Source organism: Aythya ferina (genome assembly GCF_964211825.1).
Source record: "Aythya ferina genome assembly, chromosome: 26".
Taxonomy (NCBI): Eukaryota; Metazoa; Chordata; class Aves; order Anseriformes; family Anatidae; genus Aythya; species Aythya ferina.
Window position 1 is genome coordinate 1,575,752 of NC_140324.1, and position 21,411 is coordinate 1,597,162.

At 48.8% G+C, this 21,411-nt stretch overlaps 1 protein-coding gene across 2 annotated transcripts; it reads right to left on the reverse strand.

The window, feature by feature from the left end:
• Positions 1–1,874: 1,874 nt before the first annotated feature.
• On the reverse strand, positions 1,875–20,521 carry SCAMP4 (secretory carrier membrane protein 4). 2 transcript variants are annotated; one of them, XM_084498556.1, is made up of 8 exons: positions 20,415–20,521; positions 16,807–16,877; positions 16,296–16,349; positions 13,615–13,743; positions 10,408–10,564; positions 7,170–7,271; positions 6,042–6,159; positions 1,875–5,128 (listed from the first exon to the last, which is right to left on the reverse strand). In XM_084498556.1, the coding sequence occupies exons 3-8, from the start codon at positions 16,300–16,302 to the stop codon at positions 4,952–4,954; spliced, it is 690 nt and encodes a 229-aa protein (XP_084354682.1). In that variant the 5' UTR covers positions 16,303–16,349; positions 16,807–16,877; positions 20,415–20,521; the 3' UTR covers positions 1,875–4,951. The 2 variants fall into 2 exon arrangements, with proteins under 2 accessions (XP_084354682.1, XP_084354683.1); XM_084498557.1 differs by lacking the exon at positions 20,415–20,521 and adding an exon at positions 16,970–20,093.
• Between the last annotated feature and the right edge of the window lie 890 nt (positions 20,522–21,411).

Here is a 21,411-nt window from a genome sequence, read left to right on the forward strand (position 1 = left end):
GTGGGAGGGAAAGGGGGAAAAAGGTGATTTCCAGCACTTTGAGACTACAGGAGTTGTCCAGACATTTGGCTCGATAATTTATCCATCCTCTGGAGCAGGAAACAAGAAAGTAAATAGTTCTGATTTTATTCAAAGTTGGATCTCCAGCATGCCATAACTTGGCAGGAAATACACAGTGTGCCAGGCGTGGTCTGCAGAGACCTCTACAACTCATGCTATGGAACCGGCTCAGCACAGCGAGTTAGTGAGAAAAGCCAGGGAATTTCTGTTGGGAAAGGATCCAGCTCTGAACCCTGCCCTCCTCCCCAGGGCACGAGTTAATTAGGGCTAATTCACAAGCAGGCAACACAAAAAAAAAGCACTGCTGTAACTCATACAGAGGAAAAAGCTGCTCGGAGCAGGCGATGTAGTGTTTCTCCCGAAGCATTTGCATTCAGGGTCCAGGAAATGGCACCAAAGTGATAGAAATCCATTAAGAATCAGCCAAAAAAAAAAAAAAAAAAAAAAAGACCTAGGCCATTCACAGCATCCCATCCCAGACAACCACAGGGCTCCAGCTGGAGGAGCAGGAGTGCAAAGGGAAGAGCCCCCACCCCAATGCAGGGGTCTGTGGGACATTTGGGGAGCTCTTTTTGTGCACCCAAGCTCAGTGGTGCAGCCACTGCCCCATCCCCACTGAACCTGGCCCCCTGCTCCTGCCAAGCCCCTGAGCTCCAGCTCTCGTCCAAGATGTGCGGCAGAGGAAAACCCAAGCACCAGGGACCTGCCCCACTCGTGGCAGCAGCAGGAGGTCAAATCTGCACCTCCTGCAAAGATTTTGAGGGCTTGGAGCAAGAATCTGAGTAAGAGCTGTTTCATCCTCATACGCACCATGTGATGGACACAGCAGCAAGCAGCTGTTGGAAATCCCTGATTTAACACTTCCATAACACATCCAGGAGTGGAGAGGCGGACATTCAGGGTGCAGACAACCAGCAGCCCCCCAAAAGCTATTTAATACCTAAACCAGTGCCTGGGGCTTTCCATCTGCCCCTGCTGCCTTGCTGAATCATGCTCAGGCCAATACAACAAAGCTGCCATCAACTTTCTGAGAGCCCAGCACAGCCTGGCTGTGGGCAGAGCAGGTGGTATTTGCAGGAGGTGATGCCTGCCCGTCCCGTGCATGCTTGGAGCAAAACAGCTCTGGGAAAAGGTGCTGCTGTTACATTTTTGTGAACATGAGGACTACACCGTCTCCTGCCAGCGAAGGTGAGATACTAATGGCTGCAGAGGGGGTACAAGGCTTTGGAGATGAAGAAAACATTGAGATTAGCAGATACGTGATCAAGCAGCTGAGATGAAAACAACTCTCCTAGGGTTACAAATCCGCTATGGAGCAGAGCTGGGGTATGAAGCCAGGATAGCACAATTTGGGGCAGTAAATCCAGCTGCACACTAAATAGAGCGATGCAACTCACCTTTGCTGTCAGACAGCCTGTTTGCCCCAGGGATGACGGGATCTTTCCAGGCAGCAAACCAGACAAGGCAGAGGCCAGCACTGCAAAAGGCCAACGTGAACGTGTGCTGCTAAGGAGAGGCCAGGAAGGAGGGTTCAACCCCGGCGCACCCCATCACCTGCACTTCTCCATAGCTAGGAAATGAGAATAACGGTAAACTCGGTGTAAAATGCTTGTCAGGCATCTGCAAGAACACAAACTACAGCACGCCAACTCTTGTGGTGGTCCCAAGCACGAGGGTAAGCCTCATCCATAAACGTGCTGTTCTTTTAAGGGGAAAAAAAAAGTGGTGGGAGACTGGAAGAAAACAGAGATTTCGCCATTTCCCTCTGCCAGATAACTCTGGTTACCTAGGAACAGACACACTTCTCTAATGCAGCCAGTTCTTCTCATCAAGCACAGGATGAGCATTTATTGTCTTGTGATCAGAAGAAAAACACAAACAAAAACCAGAGCCCCACAAGTGACACGAAACATCACACACGTACATGCCGCATGATGCCGAATGAAACCAGGAGCCAGGTCCAGGTTAATGGTGTTAAAGAGTCTTAGAAATCTAATGTAAACATTAAAAAACATACAGAGGAGTCGGAAAAAAAAAAAAAAAGCCACAGCAGTTCAGGCAGTGTGTTGAGTCAACTTTCTGGAATTACGGTTTCTGGCATCTAAGAGGATGGAGGGGGGCGATGTGCTTGGAGATGGCAGCTCCCGTCCTGGGAGGTTTCATTTAAGCTCTTTAGAAATCTCAGGCAGTGTTTGCTAATGGATCATGACATTGGTGTCTGCCTCCAACCATTTTGGTTTGCAGGCTCCTAAGTACACACCCCTCACTGCATCAAGAAGGTTGGAGATGTGAGGATGGGTGCTTTAAAAGAGACCCCTGGGTTATCCAAGGGGAGAAAGAGAAGCTGGACTCAAGAGTCCCCTGGCAACGCTTCTCCTCTTGGTTCAATTGAAATCTTCAAGCTGAAACACTAAAAAAAAAAAAAAAAAAAAAAAAAAAAAAAAAAAAAAAGACTACAACTACTGCTGAAAAAAATTTGGCAAAAGGCTGAGGATGGCAGGGGTCAGAGCCAGAGGAGCGCGTTGCACGGGCACCCCATGTCTGGGCCCCCAGCATGGCCACCCTCGAGTGCGGCCCCATTCACCTCACCTTGCTCCCCTGCAGTGAAATCGTATTTCCAGGGAGTTCTTCGACAGGAAGTTCTTTTATCACTCTCTGATGGCAAGCGACAAAGAACACTTAAAATTTCACTTGACACAAGACAAAGGCACCTAAAAGCTTGACAGCACGACCGAGTCGTATTCTATTAATGAAGGCATCAAGCATTTGTACTTACAAGCACATTGCACACTCACAAGAAAAAAACAACCTTGTGTTTGGAGCATGAGCCAGAGCCAGCAAAAGGCTGGCTCTGCAGCAGGGGGTCAGTGCTGCTTGTAAACTGAAGTTCGAGGAGGCTCTGACCTCCCATTAATGTTTGCTTTTGCTTTGGCCCTAGTAACAAAGGTGTCATGCAGACTCCAAGCTGTACTTCACTTAGTATTTACAGTATGACACGGGAAAAGTTAATAGAGTGAATGGGAAGTTTTGCCTGGGGGATGGGGAAGGAAAAGTTCTCCTTCATGAACTAACATTTTATTAGATAAGGCACATGTAGAGACAGTTTTCAAAAGATCACTTGCAAATCAGTTCCACCTAGCAAGGACAACCTCCCTGCCCCTTTCCAGGAGCCAATTTTGCTTTCCAGTTATTTAGTGTGGACATGGAGTGACTCCACTTCCAGTGTAACACCTCTGGCGTCACTTCCTACAACTGGCCAGGCTCTGGGCCTGACTCTCAGGGTGCCCCACACCTCTCAAGTCTCCAAACTGGAGCACTCTGCCCTTCGCTGTCCGTTGAAATTCCCAGAGCTGCAAACATCGAACACTCAACTCCCTATTAAAATATTGGGAACCGACCTCCCAGTTCTAACAGGTTTGAGAAAGTTCATAGCAGGCTGTTGAAGGAAAGGAAAAGACTGCAGCCTTTGCTGCTTGGATCGTTTTAGGACACAGGGGAATTGGATGGCTCAGGCTCCAGGAGTCCTGATGTACATGCATGAGATGAAGATGAGCGATGAGACTAATGCTAGCTCTCAGGGGAAACAAACCCTCCCAACAGCTTTATCCTCTCTTCAGCTGATTCCTGGGGAAAGGCAAGAACCTCTCTCCCCCTGCTCATACAGGGAAGGAAATCACTGCTGGCGACGCAGCCACGTACCAGCTCTGCACAGCTAGCGTCAGCTACGAGGACTAACGAGCTTTCTGAGACAACTCACTGCAGAGCGGTTGGATTTTAACTGCGTCGGTAGAAGGCAGAATTCAATTTATCAGTTGTAATGGAATTACTCCCAAACCACGCTGGGGCCCCAGCACTGAGATCAATAGTTAGCTGGCACCCAGCTACTGGCCAGGAGCCCAGAAAAAAAAAGGTGTCCCAACAGGACAAGGCGTGTCCAGTACGGCATGTATTGGGTCAGCACAAAAATCCTGACGCCACGTACCTGGAATTTAGATGGCACAGAGATCTTGCGCTGCCTGCCTGGAAAGGGGTGAACGTCACCCAGGCAGCCAGGTCCAAAGCCCAACAGCAGTCAGCTTTTCAATAGTTTCCAGTGGGCTTTGAATCAGGCTTTTAGTGAGCAATCAGTAACAAAATGAGATGAATTTGCATCTCTGCAGCACACGGATCTAGCAAAAACTTTTGGAGGCAGGGAAAGCAAGACTTCTATTATAACAATAGTTCTATAGCCAGGCAAATGAGGACTCTTGTGGACTTAGTATCTCAACAGCACTCACCCGCAGCAAGCGCTGTTATCTAAAGGATTCTTCACCAGAGAGCGCAAGCAAATGAAGCTGTAGATTTTACAAATACCTTCAATATCACTAGTACCAGATAATTCAGGTGTTGCATTTCCCTTAGAGTGAAGAATTCCAGATCATTCATCCGGGAGAGCAAACACCGGTTGCTACTAATGCTCTGATTGTGTTTGTTACAACTACAGACGATTTGGCGGTGTGCTGTGCATGTGATGAAAACTAAGCAGGGAGGCAGGAGAAGGAGCAGTTCTGGTAGTGTTCACCGTCACCGGGAAGCCAGCCTTCTGCACATATGGTCATGAGAGCAGTCCTTAAGCAAGGGCAGTGAACGGTTGGTTCCTCAGTCTGCAACAAGGCAAATACTGGTAACAACAGAAACAAACAAAAACTATCCTTCTGATAAGGCCGTGCAGAGCTCCTGAGGTGGCGTGGGCTGACAGCACACATCTTCTGCAGTGATGAGGAGACAAAAAAACAAGAAAGTCCCCATGAAGACTGGGGTACGTGTAGGGGAATGCAAATGATCTTTTCAAATAACAATAATAAAAGGACCAAAAAAGAAGAGAATCCAGGCAATTTGCAGCTGTTGCTGCTTAAGGCCATTGGTTTCCCGGGGGATAGTTGGGCACTGTGGGATACTCCGGCAGGCTGTTCCCGGAAAAATTGCTGTACTGGGCCTCCCTGCTGGGGGGGTTCCTCCATGCACCGCTGTTCCACTCGTCCTGAGCTTTCTGAAAGCTTCCACCAGCCCCTCGGTAGATCTTGTGAACCTAACGGAGTAAAACAAGAGGAAAAATCAGCAGTGGGTACCTACGCCTCTTCCTGAGAAGTCCTATCGTCATTTGGTACTGCGTTTGTTTCTCTCTCTCTGCAAACAGCTGTTTTTCCAAGGGAAAAAAAAAAAAAGCACAAAAAAATATAATCACATAATGAAAAGAGGTGCAAATAGATAGTATCAATGCAAGGCTTGAACTTGTCTTAGCCATACACCTGGGATTTAGGCTGGGGATCCCACAGCACCAGTCCATGCAGCAAGGCAGCTAGCCCAGGTTAGTGGGCTGAAAACCCCATAAAACTGTCACTGCTGCTTCAGTGGGGCTGAGGCTGAAGGACTCAGCTGCGGCACATGAAAAAACCTACACCAGGAATCCAGGGGCACAAAAGACCTGGTTTAAATGTCACACCACCAGGCAATGCCTGATGGCACAGGGCAGTGACAGGGGGCAAAACGCTGCCATGAACCTGTGGCAATCTCCATGATGGCAACTACTCTGAGACAGGGTTTTGTTGGGCTAATTGCCTGTCCTCTTTCCCTTCTATCTTCTGTCATCCCATGCCATCAGTCTTCTGAAGCTTTCCAGAAGGTCTTATATCCAAATCCAGTGTTCTGCAGACAACCGAGGACCACTTGCCATCCTGCCACCCTGTCCCTGCTGCGGACGTCTTGAGATGCTTCACCTTTACAGTCCCTTGGCTTAAGTGACATAAAGGAACACGGAATGGTGAACGCATCCAGCTCAAGCTGTCCTGCATTATCTGCATCAGTCCTCTAAATAGTCTGAGATACACCGGCTACACTACAAAACCTATAGAGGCAGTGATGGTTCACAGTGGCTGTCTGTTCACGTTACTGCAACACGAAACACAGATATTCCAAGTCAGAGAGACACCTAAAGCACCTACCCTTAAAATGCAGATGAGCATTGTGACCGCTGACATTGTAAACATAATGGCAGGAAACAGCATGAACACAGCAGATGCAACGTTGGTGCTAAAGAAAGTAATTGCTGCCAACCACCCGCTGCAAGAAACAAAGAAACAGTATCATTACTGCTCTCTTTTTTAAGCACAATTGTTACCAGAAAGATGGTTTACGCACACACAGAAGTTACAAGGCAGCCTTAAAGCTCCTGAAATCGAAGAAAAGAAAAAAAAGTGAAGAGGATGGTCAGAACTAAATGCAGCTCAGACAGGTATTTCCTCTAGATCTCAAGTCTGACTTGCCAGCATCCCTTGCTAATCCAGTCTCAGACCTTTAGGGGACAGCCAGCTGCACAGTGAGGTTTCAGGGAGAGAAGATTTATTCCCAGGATGCTTTTGACAGTGCAGAGGTTGTGCAACCAGAGAACAGACCTGGAAACATGGAACATCAGGGTCCTCCCATCTGTAATGCATCTCTATTCCCTTTGATGGCAACAACCAGACAGGGCAACTTGAGAGCATCAGCAGTTAAAACTAAATGCTGTGCAGAGTCTAGGACTTTCTATTATTTGCAGCTTCAGCAGGAATTGCTCTCAAGTCTCCAGAGACAGAAAGTTAAAATGCCAAATAATTATAACATAACCAGGGACAGACACTAAAATGCTTCCATTTATTTTAGGACAGCTCTCACAATACTTGCTCTATAGGCCAACAGTGAGTCATCATGCACTGTTCAACATGTGCTGCAAATACTTTGAGGGCAATGCTAAGAGAGGATCAGATCAATCTTGAAACTCTCTGGTTAAACAGCAGAAAGGAAGGACTTTACAGGAAGGTGCTAAAAAAAACAAAAAAAACAGGCAGGTGAAGATATCCGACTTCTGCCAATACAGGAACTTTTGCGATAGCCAGCAATGGGAATAGACAGAATTGTGTACTCCAAGAGCAGATATAATTATGCCACAGAGGAAATCAGAAAGCTTCTTCCACCCCACCCTGTACAGACTCCCACCAGCTCCTCTAATGCTCAGGGAAACAGCCCGTAGGCTGAAACTCTCAGGCACTGGAGCTGAGGGCTCAGCTGTAAGGCTCCAGGCGTGTCCTGCTTACCAAGCTCCCCATCCAGAGAAACCGATCGCCTGCAGGACCGTGAGAACAAACTGTGCACCGAAGATGAAGAAAAAAGCCATAAAATTAAACGAGCTGTCTGACCTGCGAAGGAAGGAGAAAGAGGCAGTTAGGGGGACACTGGCACCCTGCATTGCTTCTTGTTAACGTTTGACCCCATCACACGCACACGCTCAAGTGTGCTATATCAGAAAAGGTCCCTCAACAGCTATGAACTTTGAGGACAACTCCTCTTTCCCTGGCAGTGAAAGCGTACAGATCCATGAATCATCAGTGCCTAATCTCTTCCAATAAGCCTGGCTCCTGCAATTGCTCTACCGAGGTAATTACATATATGATGACACACGAGGAAAGGCAGTCTCCTGCAGAACACAGAGTGCCCAAATCATTTCTCTGACCGAATGTCTGAAGTCAGTGCTACCGGATACCTGCGCAGCTTGGCCACCAGCAAGCAGGCACAAGAGAGCCCAGACACCAGAGGCAGTTTGCCCATACGCTAAAAGTGACCCCTGAGCACGAGAGCCCAGCTGGGAAAGTCTCAGTGCCTGCTTGTCATGAAGCTTGCACGCCTACAGTTAATAACCCAGCACTGGGACAGAACAGGAGGAAAAATAGCCGCAAGAGAAGAGGGTGGTACGCTGCTTAGGGAAAACACAGAAGTGTGCTTTGGCATCTGCACAGACTCCACATCTTCAGAACGTGTACACTGACAGGGTTCTGACTACGTGAGGTCCTTTTAATTTATGCAGGTGAAATAGGCAGTGTGAGTATAATCCCAAATAGGAAAATGGTCCCAGATCTGTTCGTGGTCTCTCCATTCTGGGCGCACTGGGGCACAGCGCTGTTCTGCCACAGGACATCTTTGTCCTATTAAATCAGCTGTGTCGATGAGCCTGCCTTCCACTGTAAGCCCAGGCACAGCTCTGAAACCCTCCAAGCCAGCTGACCTATCATTTTTTATGATATGAGTTATTCCCACTCTCTCAGGAACCCAAAGGGCCCATGATCTACAGAACAGGTTTACAAAAACATTTCAGGAGCTAAAGCAGCAATTTGGTGCAGTAGGGACTTTACAAAAGAGCTTCAGTCATTCCCAGCCTCTGCTCAAACACTGGAAGTACATGTATTGTAATGGTCTCCATAGTTCTAGCCCATAATGTCAAAAGCTGAGGGAGGCAGGACAACAGGCTCCGGCCAAGTCAAAGCCACGAACCCTGCCTACTCTGACACAAGTGGGAAAACCTCCAGCCAGAGCCCAGCTGCTCCTCACGTGCTGATAACATTATCTTCCATCTCCCAAAGAGATGGCTAGAGAGATGCTGTGAGAGAATGAAACCATCCCTGAGAATCCTCGTGATCCTACCTTTCAAACAGCAGCACCTCAGAGTACAGCAATGTGGAAGAAATACTTCAAACATGGACTGTTCACAGTAGTGCCTGTCATAATCCAATTAACAAAGGATTAGGCTCCAGGCTGAGCCTTCAAACAGATTCTTGCAACTAAGACCTGAAAGGGCTGGAGGAGTCTTCACTTGAAAGGATCTCTGGGAATTAGTGAGGATACACAGAAAAGGTGATTTCTGATCCAGCTTTCTGGTGCAGATTTGCAACAGCTTTGCCCTAGCGCCAAAGCTCTGCAGCTAATTTAATTTTGGATGCAGCTGTATGACGAAGGTTTTACGAAAGCATCCTCACAGCACACGATGCCAGTGTGGAAGGGCTGCATCTTCCCAAACGCCACAGCGAGCGGACCTGACCTGGCTTTCCAGAACCAGGACTACCTGCAGCCCCAAAACTACCCGCGCTGCCCCACTGCAGTGTTTTTCAAGCCTCTTCTACGACGGACATCAAAGTTGACGATCTCTGGGCTTGCCAGTCTGTCTCTAGGGCTTATTCTTTTTTTAAACTGTGGAAGTCTTTATACAGAGTAACCTCAGGGACCTTTCCGTATTCAGTTGCATAAACACATACAAACAACATTAAAGAAATAATTAGAAACGGTCCTTGTAAGCCCAGAGGAGGTCAATGAAGAAGAGTAATTTTTCCCAGACTTCAGAACGGAAAATGCTCTTTGAACAGAGCTCCAGTCGGCACTTGGAGGCTCTCGGGCTTCTGAACTAGAGATGGGGACAAAACCCCAGACCCAGAGGGCAAGAGTTCAGAGCTGGTATTTCCACATCTTTTAAAACTTTCAGATGAATCCAACGCAGTGGCCTTCCCTTTCAGTCAGAAATAATCCTCCCTGTACTCCCCCATGTAGTCACTGATATTTAAGCACCTCGGGTGCATTAGCTGCCCTGTGTTGTTAGTACACGAAGTGTAAATTCAGAAGAGCATTTAAGGAACTAACCTAGCATGTGTTAAACAGACAGGACCCCATTTGCCAACTCTCGTATCTGTCAGCTGCTTTTGCTGCTATCTAAAGTAACTCATCACAGAATCTGGTAAATGATCAAAATCCAGAGGATTCTGGTAGTGGGGAACCAGAAAGAGCTTCCCCTTCAGAGTCCAAATCCCTGACTCCAGTGTGGGGTCTGCTGATGACCACAGTGTGGTCACACTGCGTGTCACCTCCCCTCTGTGCCACCCCTCCCTACACGAGACTGGAAAATGCTTGGGACCTTCACAGCTCTGACGAGCTTTATGCGTTAATGTCTGAATAATGCCTCATGATACACGAGAAGCACGAGCAAATGCAAACAATTATTAATTAAAGTAAAAATGCAGGATGGCTTTAAAGACCTGTGGAGTTTCAGAAGGACTCGCACTAGTGAACCACTTCTTTATAAAAAGCAAAGCAGCCAAGTTCTCAGGTGTCTAGAGACAAAATCCAGAAGAGTACTTGGCTCCTGATAACTTAATAGTCTTCCACCAAAACAGCCCGCAGCAAAGCTTTACCAAATCAATATCCACCCTGATGTTATACTGCTATGAGGGTGCTGCTAAGCCTGAGATATTTGGGTGAGATATGAATTTCATCCTCACAGAAGTGGCAGACTACTCAGTGCTACTCACCTCCAATCCGAGGAGGCAGGTGACCCTCAGCCCTTCATCTACTATTTAAAAGTCGCCACATTCTTCACTGAAAACAATTCCGAAGACAATGAGATGTTCAGATATCAAACCCTTCACCTTTATCCAGCTCTCCAGAGAGGCACTCCTCAGCAACAACACATCTCTCTCCCAGAGGAAGCAAACCGCCTCGTGTGCTCTCACTTACCGAAAGGCTTTGTACGCCGGTCGGAACCAGCAGACGTAGCCGCAGGGACTGAAGAGAATAAGCCAGAGGATGGCCAAGCCAAAATTGACCCCAGAGCCTCCTCCGATCCACCAGGCCAGGCACGCAATTATATTCACTACTAGCGTGATGCAGTAAACTGTAAAGAGAGCACAGGAAAGAGCGTGAACTCGTGCTGTTTCACATCGGAGGAAAAATAAACAAACACCCAGCATTATAATAGGAAGGATCCACACCACGGTGGGAAACTCCTGCCCAACAACACGACCGCTCCGAGGGGGTCGCAGCTTTCTGCTGTGAGCCAAGGGGCCGGCAGCACGGACACGCGTCCCCTTCCAGAGGGTGAGGAAACTCCTCTGGGGCCTGCCAAAGGATGGATATCTGGGTGTCAACTGGTGCGACCAGCACAAGGCTCAGCCCAGGACTGTTTTGAACAATGAGCCACCCCCATTTGTAGCATAACCCCTTGATGAGAGCAGAGTGGTGTAAAAATCTGCCGTGCACTCAGCATCCCATTGCTTTGGTCTCTGTGCTTGCTGCCTCAGGAGCTATTAGAGCTAGCAGAGTGCCCTGCAGGGTCTCTCCCCATTTCCCTGGGCCTCTGAGAAAGTCTGGAAGCAGCTTCATGGCTTGTAAGTGCTGCCTTGAGCAAGGGAATAAGCAAACTCCAATCAGGCTGAGAACATGTGAACATAAGGGTGGCTTAAAGGCCCTTTCACATCCCTGTCCCTGCCACTTGGATAAAAAAGAACAGTTGACAACAGATCCCAGAGGGCACCAGCGCCGCACTCAATAACTGTGCAGGAAATGCCTTTGCCACCCCCTTTCTCTGAAGCTTGATGTTACTGCTGCAGTGAGGCTGCACGCTTCCTGGGTTCTGTAGGCTGAGTTCAGTCCCTTTGCCAGGGACTCCCCGCCTTCCCCCAATACTTGACAGACTCCTGCAGCTGTCCCTGCATCTCCCATGCTCTGCCGGGGTCTAGCAGGCTTAGCCCAATTACAAGCTCAGATTTTGGAAAACAGGTGGTAATTCATAAAATCTTTTGGGGGTAACCTGAACCAATTAGCAGACAAAGAGAAACGAGAAGGCAGACAGTCCGAACACCAAGAACCCTTTGGTACTGCCTGGGGACGAGGTCACAGTAGGATCGCTTTAGACCCCACTCTCATTTACCAAGTCAAAAATAAATCCCTCAGCTTCTCTTCCCCTGCGGTAAGCAAACGTGCCCTGCCCATTCCTTTCTTTCCTACAAGCTGTGGCTCTGCAGCACACTTGCACATCTCTGGCTTGGTCTTCTGATGCTCGGTGCCAGCCTTGCCTCTTCCTCCAGTGACTCTTTTCTCTGCCTTCACTCATCTCAGGGGCTGCTAAACAGTTACAAAATTGTGTGGTCACAAAATAATATCGACAATACAGCCAGGAGAATCTTGTAAGACATCCTAACCCAGCTGCTTATTCTGACACACAAGTTACGTGAAAACTAAAATAAAACACTTCTACAAAAAATAAATGTTCTCCCTCTTCTAAGTAGCTAACAACAAGGCTTTACATGCAATGGTTTGGATGTATCTTATTACAAGGGGGAAAGAGTTTTAATTATTTAAATTTCATTTACGTAACAATTAGCTGTACTTCTCAGAATTATTATTTCCAGAAGTCAATTGTTTTCCAAAAGTTATCGAGTGAGAAAACAAAACCAAAAACATACCAAGTCGAGAGCACCTACAACATTGGAAGGAGCTTCTGGTTCTCCCTACGTGTCAGGCAGGAGTTTGTTCGCCAGCAGTGGGAGCTCTGGTACAGTTTTCCCCCAAGCCACCATCCGTCTTAATAAAATGTTCACATCCAATTAAAGTAATGAGCGTTCAACCTTCTAGCAACGACTTTTGTGTTTCTATTTTTAATACTGGCCTTTTCTTCTTTACTGCCTTCCCTCTGTACATGTCTCTTGCTCTCTGTCCCGTCCCCAGAAGTCAGGAAGACACCCCCAAAAGCTGTGCAGCAGATGGAAATTTAAAACTCATGGTGAAAATTCCAGGTCTCCCCAGCCGTGCATATGACCAGTTGCCTAAATGGCTGGCACCTCTCCATCCTTCCATTAACTTGACTGAGGGGTGCTTTGTTTAAGGAGAGTCCCACACAAAGGCAGCTTTGCAGCATGCAACATTTAACCAGTTAGTCTGAAGGGACAAGCAGTTTCTTCAGGCAAGAAAATTACAGAGCTCATTTCAGCATCTCTAAATAACGAAAGAACAATGGAGTGATAGATTATGCTATTATTTATGCACACAAATCTCTCTCATACACACATCCTATACATCTGGAATAAAAGCCAGGCTACCAAATGCATATCTGGCAGAAAACAAGCTTTCCTTCAGTGAGAAGGGTAAATGGGATGACAAGCATTTTGGGAAAAAAAGATAAGCAAGGCAAAAAGATTTTTAATCTTCCAAAGCATTCCCTGTGGTTCCCTAGGCCTGCCACACCATTTTTCATCCGATTTTATTCCTTGGAGAAGAATGGTCAATTTTCATTACCGGCTTTTGAATCGCTAAGCCAGACAACGCCAGCCCAGAGAGCCAGCAGCTCTGCTCCTACAGAATATCAGCAAATCACCAGCTGTGACCAAGAGGATCAACGCCCTTCAGAACAGGGCTGGGAACGTTCTGGGGGCTAAGGGAAGAGATGGAGTAAGGCTGGAAGGCGCTGCTTCGATGGGGAGGGGAAACCTGGCTGGCACAAACTGGGGGGCAGCATTCACAAAGCAAGGTGGGGAGATGGGCAGCGAGCAATACAGGTCATGTTAATCTTCTAGCCTTCAATTCTCCTATTCCTCTTACTCTAGGTGAATCAGGAATTACTTTAAAAGGGCTATTTTGGGGGGTGAAATATCACTTGACATTAGAAAAAAAAGCAGATACAGTCTGCTCTTCTCTTCCTCGAATTTACTAATAAGGCTTTTCTAGCACTGATGCTCTCTCCTTTCTTCAGCAGCAGCTCTGCAACAAAGATTCAAGGCACAGCAGCTTGAAATTTGGTCATACAGGTAAATTATAGCATTCTAAGAGGAATCATTGTTTCTTATCACTTAATCGCAGCCAAAATCTTAAAGCTTTTAAATGATCAAATTCTACGTTTTTCTATTACACATAAACAATCTTCCAGAGCAGGTTTTTTATTCAACTTACAGATCCATACGTGGTAGATTCTTTTCACCAGGGCCTGATAATCGATGGGTATTTCATCTGCAAAATTCTGGTAGAAACATGGCTTCAGAGGGATAAACTTGGGGAGCGGTGGGAAGTTATTCACCTTTTCTACAACACAGAACACAGAACAGATTAACTGAATGCAGAAACGAGCTGGCACAGCTGAACAAGTGTGACATCCTCCACACCTTCCCGGACAGCCCTCCGAGTACGACGGGATTCGTGACAATCAATAAACAAACCAAAAGACACCTTAAAAGAAGTTCAGGGACAAAGCTCCTCAGGAAGCGGGCAGAGGCCAGCTAAGCTGCTGGCCAGCAACACCTGGGGGCAACACTGCCCAGAGGTTTTAAGTTAGAAACCCTCAGAAAACCCAAGGAGGAGGAAAGACTGGTGGTCTTCCAGACAAAAGCAGACACAAGCTTTGAGTGGGTGGGCTTGCTGGGGCAAGGCTTAGGCCCTGTGGTAGATACATGCTCGTGACTGTAAAGAAGGCTTCCCTAACTGGAATTCAGCACTCAGATGCCATCCAGTTGAGGCAAGGCAAGATATCAGGGATGATTTTGCTTTTATGAGATTCATGAATGTCCCCTTCTTTCTTTCTAAGTCAAGTTTTTATGCAAGGTTAAGACCCAGAGGGGGGAAAAAGAAAAAAAAAAAAATCTTTGCATTCAGATACCATAAATCAGCAAATGCTGACAAAAGCAACACAGTGAAGAACTTACCTTGGGAAGAAATTACATTTTAAAAATCAAGTAATTAAATGCCTAAATCCTCTGTATTTAAGCTGCTGTCAGCTTCTAGACAGATGCACAGACACATCTGTGCAATGCACGTGTGCCTGGATGCGAGTTTCTACATGTTTGGGAATGTTTGCTCTTGCCTTCAAGTCTTGATTAAAGTTTGATTCCAGGGCATTGTGACTAATTGTCTCTAGTCTACTTCAGCCCCAGTAAACAGAATTAAAAACAACCAGAGGAAGAGATGAAGAATGTCCTGGGAAAACCTCCAAATGGCACAGAAGACGAGAGGAAATGTCTGAACAAGAACTGTCAGCACAAGAGTTCCCCTTCTCTTGCCATTATCTCTGTGTGAGAAGACGTTCTGCAGGAGCAGCTTCTTAACTTCATTTGAAGGTTGGCAGGGAAGCGTCTAAAGCTGTATGCCATGCTTTAGGAAAGAAAGTGCTTTATTTCACGCAAAGGAAAGACATGTTCATGCAGAAAATACGGTGGGGATAACACCCATTGTGAGTACATAACAATTAAGTATGGAAGAATCTCTTAAGTCACCAGCCCAGCTTGATTTTTCAGACCTTTCCTCATGAAAACAAACATTACATCTGCTGCCCCTCCTCACCCGTCACCTCTAAACGCATCCTGCATTAATTCAGATGCCGTCTCGGGCTGGCATTAGTTACTGGTTAACGCCTACTGCTAACCACATCACACGGAGCACTGAGTTCCCCTGGCTGCTTTCAAAGTCCATAGGAATTTGGACTTTTTAGCGCTAACTTTCGGTAAGTTATGAACACCTCGTGGGCTTTCTCCTGGACAATTTGTCTCAGATGTCCGTAAAAGGACCTAACAGTGCTGGATCAAGGGAAACAAAGAGGGTGCAGCTCATAAAGCTGAGGAGTCAGCTCTCTAGGGAAGTCAGCGAGACCAAGGTTAACTGACCACAGTAAGAGAGGATTCTTTAACAATGTTTTTTAGGAGGGATGTGGAAATTTTGTTCTGTCCCTCTTCAACAGGAGATGCAGCTAGTGAGCTAGGTTCATCTCTGCTCCATTTTCTCCCTCCTTCAGTACAGATCTCTCACCGACAATAAAGCTGTTGTCAGCCTCTAGTGCAGAAGGCCCCAAATGATGGGGCAAAAACCAGCTGGCCTTCTGGGCACCAGCCGCTACAATTTTCAAGCTCATAAAGTACTTCCATACCAGTTTGCTTGATACAGAAGTATTGGGATTACACCTCTTTGTGGCTGCCCAGCTCCAAGAAGCCAGGTGACTGCTTTCTCCTATCCAAAGACCCGTGTAGTTTTCCAGTGTTCTGGGTTATTCCCAAGAAAAGACAAAGAAATCAAATGAAAATATCCGCTTTCATGTCTGACTGCGTTACTTGGAGTGCTCCAGCACTCGTATCAAGGCTTGGATCAACACGTTACATAAGCAAGCACAATCCATGCTTTCAAAAACTAAACCTTATTACCAATGAACAGCAGCTGGGTGCAAGTCCTGGACTTTGGCTTATTTTAAAAAAGTTAGGAGGAATCTTGTTACTAGTTTAACTACAAGTAAAATTAAGCTGTATCATAACTGACGGCACAGCTAGGAACACTATGGAAAGTTGTTTAGCCTCTGAAAAGAAGGAACTGCTCTCGTTTTATTATTAAATTCCATCCTCATCAAACTTTCAAAAAAGTCACACCTAAGTCTTTAATGCTAGACCAGTAACCTCTGCTAGCAAACCTACACAAAAAGGAACATGAGCAGGGGAGAAAAAAAGAAGAAGCTAAAGACCTTTAGGGATCACTAAGATCTCAGAAAGCAAAGTGCATGTGAATGAATTACTAATGAATTGCAGCCATCATGGCATACTAAAAAACATTATCTGAAACCATTTTTCTCTCTCCATTGCCATAGTTTGAGGTGCCCTTACCTGCCATTTCTGTTAAGTGCTCCCTGGCGAAGTTTCAGACAGACAGCAAGAGATCTATGGAAGGAAAAAAAAAAACAAAAAAGAGAGAAAGGAAAAAAAAAATAAATAAAAAAAATCAGGCCAGCATATATCACTAACCAGCACCCAAAAAAGCTATTAAAATTAGGAGCATCTCTGCACAGTGCTTGACCCACTGTAAGCCCAGGGTTCCCACTACAAACCACTACAGACTGCACAAATTTGGCACGCTGGAACCTTACAGAAAGGCTCCTGGCTTCTCCTTGTTTGTACGGAGCTCCCCTGGAAGCAACTCATCCTGTACAAAACTGTCAACGGTTTTGGTGCTTGTCTTATTCAGCAGCAAACAAACGTGCTCCGAGGGTACCTGGCAAAGGCTGAGGCTGCACAGACGGCCGCTGCCAGGACACGTGCACCTTCCAGCTGAGGCAGACAGGTCTGGTTGGGACCCAGCAAAGCGCACGTGCTGGAAGAGAAACAGGTACCAACTCACCAGACTTAACGCCTCATTTAGGTGCTGAGATGATTTGTTGGCTCCCGGCTCCCCGCGGATCGTCCCAGCTCCTGAAACAACCGGATGATTGCTGTTAGCTGGGAAGTAAACTGCTGGTGCTCAGCACATCAGCTGGTACGCGCGGCCTGACATCCTTCCTTACCGTGATAATTCCGCACGCCCGTATTGTGAGGCAGATTTAGTCTTCCTGTTACCACACCACTGAACACGACCGTGATTATGGCAGAAATCAAATCCTGTGAAGTTTGCTCCATGCCAGGCACTTTGCTGATGTCGGCAGTGCTGATGGCACAGACAGAAGCCACAGATGGCTCTGCACTGAGCAGCCCCTTCGCTTCTCCTCATTTCAGGACAACCACCGTGTGCCCACACCTGCAAATTCCAGGCTGACAACAAGGCACATGGCAGAACAACCCTCCAAACGGGTATTTCGGGGTCTGTGAACAACTCTCAAGAACAAAGGCAGTACAGACTAACAACCGCCCCTCCAAAAACACAGCAAAGGGCACTGGGGCCAGCACAGCTGCGCCGGAGCCAGAGCTCTCGGGATTTCCAGCAGCTCCTTCCCCTTCTCCGCACCTCCGTGCTGTCCTCCCGTGTTCGTGCTCCAGAGGGTGTGGATTTCACATGGGTGCAATTATTTTGTGGGGGCTGCAATCCGTTTCCTCTTTATTTGACCTACTGTAGCACAGCCCTCAGTGGTGACAGCAGCACTGAAACAGAACAGGACCTGCACGGGACGCCAACTCCTCCTGCACACGGGCTGCAGGTACACGCTATCTCAGTTATGTCAACGTCGAGGAAAACACTTTTCTCTGCCCGTGCAGTCTAAAGAAAGCAACAGCGTGGGGACAGGAAGGCTGCGTAAATCACGAGCCTGTCGGGCTGGGAGCCCCTCGCTAGAGGCTTGCACAATGGGGCCCCAGCGCAGCCGAAGCCTCCGGGCTTTCCCACAATACAAACAGCCACCATCCAGAGTCTGGCAGGCGTTTTGTAACTTCGAAAATGATTTAGAAAGGCTTTGCCTCCTTTTTCATTATTTTTTTTTAAATGTGTGAATAGAAAATAAATACGAGGACAGTTCGGAGCACAATTAGGGCTTCACCCCACCCAGCTGCAGCTGCTCCCAGCTGAGATCCGTAAATTCTGGGGGAAGAGCAAATTACAGACAAACACCAGTTATGCCAACACACGAAGAGAAAGGAATCGCTGGTGCTGCTGCCCTGGGAGGAGGGAGTTTTCCCCCATGGACACCCATGGCAGCAAGCTCAAACCTTCCCCGGGCATGGACTCAGACCTCAAGATCCAACCCAACAACGTGGCTGAGATCCGCTTGCACACGAGTCACATTTTTCCCATTTCCCCAGCTTAGCAGTTAATTTTGGCAGGATTTCTGCAAACAGGATTGCAGGGTCTTGGGATAACAGGCCTCAGAGTCACAGTCAGGGAAGAAGTCTTGTGTTTGCCAAGGGAGGACAGTGCTCGACTCTGACGGCCAGTGACTGACTTAGATGGAAAATTTCACTGCGCAGCCTCAATATCCTCAAGACAAGCTCCAGTTGCAAGAGCCACGCACAAGGAAACAGATAAACAGGTACAGATACACAAGGATTATCCAACCGCCCGTGAATTTCTTGTGGAAGATAGCACATACAAACGAGCTTTCTATTCACAGGAGTGCTTTCAATTTAATTGGAAATAGATAAAAATCAATGTCCTGCGCTCTGCTGCAGTGATTTCTTCAGACAAAATCTATTTGTGGGAGGAAAAAAAACACACTAAGGAAACCGTGGTGTGAAGTGAACTTCCTTTTTCCACTGTGCTCATACACAGTCAATGAATAGCTCCCAAGTTTACAGACTGGCTCACATGACTCTCAAAGGCCCGTCGGAGCTTTTCTTCATCTGTATTTCAGAGACAAAAATGCCCGCTGTCACTCCAGCAGGCGGCATTTTCCTTTTACACCAAGACACGTATGCGAGCAGCGCCCGTTTTTTAGGAAGCACACCCCAAGGTCACCCCGATATCAAAATAGGAATCATCATCTCTGGTAAGGGAAAGCGTGGCGCAGGAACCCCCGGGGTTCCTGTTTGAGGCACGTTACCTGACTGCAGGTCTATTTCTGTTCCAGCCCGTGGTTTGACATAACATTTATTCTGCCTATATTACAGTAACTGGTTCTAAAAGGTTTTTTTATTCCCCATTATTTGCTTCTTTCTCTAAAAGGAGAGAAGAGGGATAAGGGAAATAAATAAGGGGGAGGCCAGAAGAAGGGCGCTGGCCGGGCGGTGGGAGAGCTGACCTGGGTTCCTGCTTTGCCCCAACCCCAGGTGAGCTGCAGCGAGCCACCGGGACCAGACTCACTGCAGGACCCCGGCTCCTCTCCTGCCATCTGCACGTGTCCCATACAAACCCCGAAGTGCCTCGCATCCCAGGCTTTCTCTAGGAATATTTGCCAGCTGATGGAGCCCTGCTGTCGGACAGTCTCTGGACCGCTTTGTTTTCTTCCTGATTTGATGACACGCGAGCTTCTCCGCAGATCCATACCCAAGAGTTTAACCTGAAGCAAAGCGAGTGGCAGGGTCCCTGTGTAACAGTAGCACCAGAACTCGCTGATGCTCCCTCATAACGTGGTTACTCCACAGAGTAAGCAGGCTTCACAGGTGGAGTTCAGGCTAAGGAAACTTAGGTACAATGCGTGTCTCCTTAAAATGCTTCGGGCTTACTGCGGTGAGCAAGGCTGTGACCTGGCACCAGGCTTCCTGAAGCCACCTCATGCTGCAAGCCAGCAGCCCCCAGCCAGCTCAGAAGAGCCAGGATGTAAAAGCAAGGGCACCCTGCAGAGACCCCCAGGCTAGGGAAGGAACCAACACCGGGATCCTGAGACAGGCAAGTGCCTCGTTCCCATCCCTTCCCAGCTGCGTTTAAGAAAAAAGGGGGGGCTCTGCCCTGGTTTTTAAGAGAAAAGGCTTTTCTCAGAGCGTCACTCTGCAAGGCCCAGCTTCACAAAGGCAGACCCCGTGCAGCTGCCACAGCTCCTGCTCGGCACCACGTCCCCTCCCCTCCAGCGCTGCCAGCCCCGCGTCCACAGCCCCGTGTGGGATAGGGGGGAACAAATCCAGCTACAAACCTCACCCCAAAGGCCACCCAGCACCAGTGGGAGCGGGGAAACTGCTTCTGGCAGCGCTGCTGCAGGGCAGACACACGAGGCCCGCTGAAGGATCGGGCTCCGAGCGAGGGAGCCCCCGGGGGCCGCGGGGATTTGCCAGGAGCTGAGGTGAGGGCAGCACCCACGGGGGGCACAACGCGGGGCGGCCCCGGGACACAGCGCCCCGGGCACCTGCCGAGCGCCTGAGGCACCGCCCCGCGCCACAGCCCCCGCCAGAGCTCCCCGAGCTGGGCAACGCTCCCGACAACCAAAATCCAGAGAGGAAAAAACGCCCCGCGCGGGGCTGCCCCCCCTCAGCCGGCCCCAACCCGCTCCCCTCCCACGCGGCCCCTGCAGCTCGCCCCCCTCCTGGCCCCCCCTTCACGTCCCCACCCCCCCCCTCCCGTCCCTGTCCCCCTCTCCCCGTCCCGGCTCTCACCGTGCCCCCCTCCAGGCGCGGCCCGGGCCAGCTCCCCCGAGCCCTCCTTGGGCTCCGCGGGGCGCGCTGGGAAGGAGAGTCCCGCCGGGCGCCGCCGCCATGGCGCTCAGCGGCGCCGCGGACTACAACTCCCAGCACGCCCCGCGCCGCGCCCGTCACGTGAGGGGGAGAGCCAGAGCCGGGGCCGGGGCGGGGGCTGAGGCGAGGCTGGCTGCGCTACGGGGAAGCGAGAGGGACGAAATTGCAAAGGGGGGGGCGTTGCTGGGGGGGTTCCTCACCCCTCACCGCTCACCGCTCACCCCTCGTCCCTGTCCCTACGGCGAGGCCCCGCGCGAGTTGTGGCCGCCAGCTGTGGGCAGAAGCACCTGGAGCACCTCTCCGTCCACAGCATCGCCACCCAGTCCCCCATTGAACACCCGCTGCGCAGCAGAAACGTTTCATTTTCACGTGAACTGAGCTGGTTTGGGACAGGCGTCGTGTCCCAGGTGGCTGCGCCGTGCCCAGGACACGGCAGCACCGGCACTGCCTCGGCGGCACCCGCAGCAGCATCCTCGGCGCGCCCAAATCCTGCGGGGAGCTCAGCCCCTCCGAGCCTTTGGGGATCAGGCCCTGTGGTGCAGCCCAGTCCGCACAGGTTCAGACTCCAAAATCCAAAGGGTTTTGCTTCTCGCTCATGCTGACAGAAACCAGAAGCTCGGTGGAAGTTAATCATGTAACTTCAGTAGCCTGATTTTTTAGTTAGATTGACTGGGCTGACTAATGGCGAACGCCACGTTTTATTTCCTGGATTAGTTACACCGTGTATAGGTGATAGCTGGATTCAGGACCCTGGGCTGTGCAGTCGCTCAGGAGACTGCTATTTATAACATCTGCCATTAAATGCTGATTTCACTTCTGAATAAGTCAGCTAAATCAGCACAAGCAACAACCAATGCGCTTGCCCAGGGCGCAGTGCTTGCGTGACTTACCTCCTTCTGCAGAATTTAAGCTTCAGCAA

Coding starts and splice junctions, on each gene's coding strand:
- SCAMP4 (XM_084498556.1), bottom strand. Junction 6,160..7,169: donor TTCTCTGGATGGGGAGCTTG/GTAAGCAGGACA, acceptor TGTTTCTTGCAG/CGGGTGGTTGGCAGCAATTA. Junction 5,129..6,041: donor TGCTCATCTGCATTTTAAGG/GTAGGTGCTTTA, acceptor TTACTCCGTTAG/GTTCACAAGATCTACCGAGG.